Source organism: Atta colombica, unplaced genomic scaffold (assembly GCF_001594045.1).
Source record: "Atta colombica isolate Treedump-2 unplaced genomic scaffold, Acol1.0 scaffold47, whole genome shotgun sequence".
Taxonomy (NCBI): Eukaryota; Metazoa; Arthropoda; class Insecta; order Hymenoptera; family Formicidae; genus Atta; species Atta colombica.
The window spans coordinates 1085223-1091877 of NW_017259536.1; the positions used below are offsets into that span (position 1 = coordinate 1085223).

General features: G+C 38.4%; 1 protein-coding gene across 1 annotated transcript in view; it reads left to right on the forward strand.

Moving 5' to 3' along the window:
* Window positions 1-6655, forward strand: part of LOC108691493 (A disintegrin and metalloproteinase with thrombospondin motifs 7-like) — a 52058-nt gene that overhangs the window by 37973 nt on the left and 7430 nt on the right. Inside the window, 4 exon segments of the mRNA XM_018199255.1 lie at window positions 3343-3625; window positions 5527-5846; window positions 5972-6246; window positions 6410-6569. Coding sequence (XP_018054744.1) covers window positions 3343-3625; window positions 5527-5846; window positions 5972-6246; window positions 6410-6569 — 1038 coding nt within the window.

The following is a 6655-nucleotide window of genomic DNA, read 5'->3' on the forward strand; positions in this document are numbered from 1 at the left end:
TGAAAACTTTTAATAATTTATTCGCACATCTTATTACCAAAAGTATAGTAGAACTTTCATTTATACATTTGTGTTACATAACGAATTTTTGAGAACTCAAATTTTTCCTACGATTAAAATTTTGATTTACGTGAAGTATTCCGAGTGCAGAATCCAATAGCGAATGGAAGTCGCATTTATTAAATTAAATCCTATCGGCGGATATCGGCGAATCGGAGATCTTCTCGACTAAAGGATGAAATATCGCGCGAGTGCAAGTAACATATGCACCATAACTCCCAATTATTTCATTTCGGATGAGAGCGCACAGGTCGATCTACGGATGTCATATTTGTCTTTGTCGAGCATATTCTGTATAATCGGTGAATAAATCCTTCCGAAAGAATCAACGGAAATCATGATTATTAACCCGTTATAAATTCTGAAGAGACAGATTTCTCTCCGGATACATTCGGAATAATGTACAATTTTATGACTATGTCTATTCGTATTATATGATACGTACTAAACGATATGAACAAAGACAGGATATTTAATAACTGTTCGTTTTTTCCAAACTTCTTTTGAGTATAACTTCTTTTGAGTTCTTTTGAATCATAAAGAGTTAACGAAGTCAACGACGAGATATTTGTCCGAGTGCCCATCTATTGTAGTCGTCAAAACGGATTGCCGGAACAAATCATTCCTTATATGGTCTTATATGGCCAATCAAAATTTGTGGGTACATAAAAGAGAAAAAGAAAAAAAGAGCAGGAGATGAGAAAGAGAAAGAGGGTGCGCGCGCACATACATACACACACACACACACACACACACACATACACACACACACAAAACCACCCACTCCCACCCCCTCGCGCACGCATGCACGCGCACACGCGCGCGCGCGCTCACACACACACACACACACACGCGCGCGCGCGCGCGCGCGCGCGCACACACACACGCACACACACAAAACAAAACAAAAATGACACAATAAAAAGGAGAAAGGAAAAAGAGATGGAAGCGAGAACGCCGCGAGGTTCCATGCCGAGTCGAGTCATGGCCGGATTTCTTTCGCTTTGAAATCCTTCGACGTCGAAGCCCCTGCGTTTTCTTCTTCTTCTTCTTCATCTTCTTCTTCTTCGTCTTCTTCTTCCTTCTCCTCCACGCCTTTGTGAGTCTGGCGCCGTGATTTTTCACGGTCTGCGTCGAGGGCTAATCGAAATAGTGAGCGCCACCTCAGCCCGACTATATTTAGCCCTTTTACCGTCTCTTTCTCTCTCTTTCTCTCTTTCTATCTCTCTAGCCTCTCTCGCTCCACATTGTGGATTGTTTTATTTTGTCGGAGCGAGAATACCTGCCTCGACACCAACGATGATAATATTGCGTTTCGGTAGTACAGTATAAAACAACCTAGATTATTAGGTTTTAATATGTATGCCAGTTAATACAAGCGCAAATAGAATTTTTAATAGCATATTGTTTATGAAATATTACTATTTATTCATGATACATGCCCAAAATAATGTTTGTTAATAAAATTTCCTCGTCCTAGATATTATATATATATTTGCTTATCAAAATGATAATAAAAGCACAATCATGCTTTTTTCACCGCATTATGAAATTATAGAACTATAGCATATTCCGATATTGTATTTCTTTTATGTAAAAAAAACTTTAAATTCTGAAAGAAAAGTAATTAATTAATAAAATATTTTTAATTGGGTACTATATATATAAATAAGTAACTATTACAGTAATTAATTAATTATTAAAATTAAACTCGGCGAGTTATTTACAGGATTGGATATAAATATTTAAATTTACACTGAATTATTAAGCTCTAAGGATTCAGTGTCACTATAGATTTAGAACCTTTATTTCTAATTTGTCGCGTCTTAAAACATTACGCGTCTTAAAAGATACCTTGTTTAATATTAATTACTATATAAGTAGATAAGTAATTAATAATTATATAGATACATAAAATAATTAATATTAATATAAATTTCTAATTATTCTATGCCACGTAACAATTGCTTGTTGAAAAATTACTTGATTACAACAATTAGGTAAGCATAAATAAATGAAATATGTATTTAGATTTTTTCTTTTGCATTTACATATTTTTCTTCTCTAGTCTACATAAAAACTTTACATTGTTTCATTTCGAGAATTAATCGAAATATACAAACGTCATCCCCGACTTCTAAACCTTCATCTTCTCGACCTTCTAGACCTCCCGCCTTCTTTTTATGCCGATACATGGACCTTTGGAATACTTGTTCCATGACGCCCGATACGCCGTCGGAGGTCCAAACTCTAACACCTTCGTAACAAGAAATAGAATAATGTGAATCTCGATGTTGATCATGCTGCAGATTAGCCCATAGCTGTGCTCCGACATTAATCACCTTGTGGTCACTGACAGGTCTCGCCGTTTCCTGTCAGATAGCGATTGATGGTTGAAATAATGAACGGCAAATTTCAATAAGCTTTGCATTAACATCCTCTTCTGCTTTCGCGATATCGAGCGGAGTCCTTTCCACGTTCAAGTGCTTATACATTTCACGGGAACTAAGCATAATACTCGGTAGCATACGCTGATATAAACTAACTCTGTAGAAACTCAATTTCCTAGTACTTAAGACGAGAACATACTTATATAATATTAATACCCAAATAAGACAGAGAGAGAGAGAGGGGGGGGGAGAGGGGGGGAGATTTCGTATCAAATGTGTGCTATCAATCCAGTTGTGTTTCACAAGTTTGTTATAATCTCATATATCGTATTAATATTTCCGTATATCGTTATCGTCGGCGGTGTTTCCGCAAAATTGCAAAGAGATACCGCCCCCACAAGTCTGCCGTTCTTCCCACGTTGAAGATCGCGATTCGTTTTGTTGTAACGTAATACATGACTTCCACACTTAATTAGACATAGTGATCTGTTGACATTTCGGATGACGTAAATGTTCTAAAATATATGGTACGTATATGTTGTATAATCAGTTTTAGCAGTTGAGCTGTGTCAGTACTGCGATTACTGGTAAGAAGTTTTCCAAGTATCGTTATACGAAGTCTTGACATTAAATACATCCCTTTATTATTACCGAAAGTTAAATGGCGAACGTAATAATATGCGCTTAAAAATATCGAGACAACACTCTCGCCCTTTACGTCGCCAAGAGTTAACAAGCCTCTCAGAATGACGTACGTGCCACTTTCAAGCTAAATGGCTCATTCGTATTCGGCTATTCGACATCGCCGCGCCGGGAGACGTCACGAGTCACGACGAGAGTTTCGCCGGCCTCTGTGTGTTTGGGTAACACGAAACCCGGTTTTGTGTTTCAGGCAGGTATGCTGCACGGCGATCACGGCGAGTTCTGGCTGGAACCAGTCGCCGTGTCCCTGGAAGAAAAACGTGGCACATCGTCGGCCGACGAAGCGATGAGCGGCGACTTAGGCGCCGGTGCCCGCACATCGGTCTACGGGGGCCTGACAGCCGGCCGACCTCATCTCGTCTTCCGGCGTTCGGCCGAGCAGCAGCAACAGCAGCTCGAGATCGGCGCCGGCGGCCGTAGCAAGCGACGACGCAAAAAGAAGAGGAAGCAGGAGAGAAACTGCGGCACCCGCGGTGAGAGCATACCCCGACACCTTTTTCTTGTTCTTTTTAGCTTGCCGCTTGCCGCTTGCACCTTTCGCCGCCCCTATAACCGCCAGTATGTTTCGTCCCCCCCCACACTCAACTGCCGCTCCGCATCCCACACCTCTTGTGCAGCTCTCGCCCTCTCTTGTAATATGTATCGCATGTATTTATGTGTCTGCCGTGTATAATGTAATTGGACGCGCTGTGGTACGGAACGTAGGCGTGTCATCGCTGCCTTGTCTCTCCTTTATTTTTCACTGACAATAAGATCCGTACGGGGAGGAAGGCGCAGGGTGGGCGAAAGAAAGGGTGTGTAAAGAGTTTAGTTCTCTCGTCTCGTGCGAGAATATTGGAACTCATAACGGTATTAGAATCGATTTTAACAAACACACCCTTCTGGTATGTCTTGCGGCTACAATAATGATTTCTCAACTCGATATGTAAGGTTTTCTGATATGGGCGAAACATTTGCACGAAACTTTCAACGACCCACCGATATCTGTGTGATAATTCGAACGATAGTGAGAATTAAGTCGATTTGCCAAATCTGATTCGACCACTGTACAAAACCCGAAATTACCGCTTTCACGTAATCTTGTGAACAACTTTAATTTTATGACCCCTTCTGGCGGTTCTATATTTCGATGGATTAAACATGAGCGTGTCGATATATAGAGAAGTAAGATCGTACAGTTGATACGTCTCTCTCTCTCTCTGTAGGGCAAAACGCACTACTCACGAGGGAATAATCCAATTCGCTACAAACCCGTAATTAACTACAATGTGTATCCATTTCGGCAAGCCGGCCGAGCTATCAGGCGGATCACATAAAATCTTAATTGTAGACTTATGATCTACCAACCTACATAAATCAACCGCAGTATTAAAATGTTCCATGATATGGTAGCTATTTTCTTGCTCGGTCAATTGATAAGGATTAAGAGTACTCGTACATTTTTAGCAACACATTTAAAATTATTAGAACCATTAATAAATTAGTGATACAAACACACAGTAAATCAATTACAATATTGAAAGTTCTTGCTATGACAGCTACTTTTTCGCTCCATCAGTTGATAAGAATTATGACAAGAATTATATTCATACAATTTTAACAATATTTAAAATTATTAGTGCCACAAGTAAATTAATGATAACAACACAGTACGTAAATCAATCGCAGCATTAAAGGGTTCCATGATATGGTAGCTACTTTCTCGCTCGATTGATGATAAGAGTCACGAGTACTCGTATATTTCTAGAAACATTTAAAATTAATTTACACCACAAGTAAATTAACGTAAGTAAAAGCACACACAGTATTCGTACTTTTTTAACAAATAATTTAAAATTATTAAGGTCACAATACAAAAGTAAATTAACGATTCAACAATAAGAAATAAAAGTAATAGCCATAACGATCTAGCTAGATTTTTAATGCTTAAATAATTCAATTTGAATTACTATATATTATACTATATATACATGCTGATATATCATATTTGTAGTCATTCAAACTACATGCCGAATCGATTTTTCGGACTTATAAACAAACTTATAATAAAACTAAACTTATTTACAGTTTTTCAGCATATTAATACCTTTCTAATAGGATGCCTAATTGAACATCAAATTATTAAAATTTCTTGTCAATTTAATTCGTAATATTACTAGAGTAATTCAATTTGAATAATAATTCGGATTGAATTATTTAAGCATTAAAGATAGCTTTGACCATTATGGCCATTACTTTTATCTCTTATTATTGAATTTTTAAATGTACAGTCCAATAAGATTCTTATTGTTTAAATTAACGATAAAAGCACAGCCATTAAGAAATAGAAATTAGCTACTACATTGATCATGACAGCACATGAAATATCCGACAGAACCGCGTCGATTGACAGAAACGCGGCTCGAATGGCAAACTCAACCAGGCCTCGTCCAAGTTCAAGGCCGTGGGCGAAGGAAACATTATCAAGCGAAGCGGTGGCATCGTTCCAAAAGATCGATCAGTACACCGCGTCATGTCGAAGCTCTTGTCGTCGCTGACACGACGATGATGGCTTTTCACCAGGATGGCGATGTGGAAACCTATCTCCTAACCATTATGAACATGGTGTCCGCGCTTTACCTTGATCCAACTATCGGCAATTTCATCAACATTGTGGTGGTCAGAATTATTCTCCTCGAAGAAGAAGACCCGGAGGTATTTACTTCACGTTCAAAGTCACTTTTAGATAAATTATGTTTATGATAAATAATGTTATGTACGTTCGTGCATTTCGATCGATAAATAGAACGATTACTTGAGATGAATCGTTTTTGTCCCAGCAAAGACTGGACATCGCGGTGAACGCGGATAAGACTCTATACAATTTCTGCAAATGGCAGCAGAAACTAAATCCGAGCAATGATTCGCACCCGAATCATCACGACGTGGCGATCCTGGTGACGAGAGAGGACATTTGTTCACGTGCGAATACTCCTTGCAGTACATTGGGAGTGGCTCACGTCGCTGGCATGTGTCAACCGGATCGCAGCTGCAGTGTCAACGAGGACAATGGAATCACGTTGGCGCATACAATCACACACGAATTGGGGCATAAGTAAGTAAAATCGAGCTCGAAAGAAGAACCGGAAAAAAGACTTTATTTTAAAATATAAAATATCAAGTCAAATATTTTTCACGTGCAAAATAAAAGCATGATAATAATATTAAAAAAAATACATCTTTGCAATTTTCAATATTCTACCGCATATTCTGTTCAGCTTTGGAATGTACCATGACACGGAAAAAATTGGCTGCAGTAAACGTGAAGGTGACACTCTGCATGTGATGACGCCGACCTTTGAAGTGGATGCTGTTGGAGTGGCGTGGTCTAGATGCTCTAGAAGAGACATTACGAATTTTTTGGAGTAAATAAAAAACGTTTGATAAATTCAATTAATTCAATAAATTCAATTATTTTTTACATAGAAATAAAAAGTCTAACATGTATATATATATATATATAT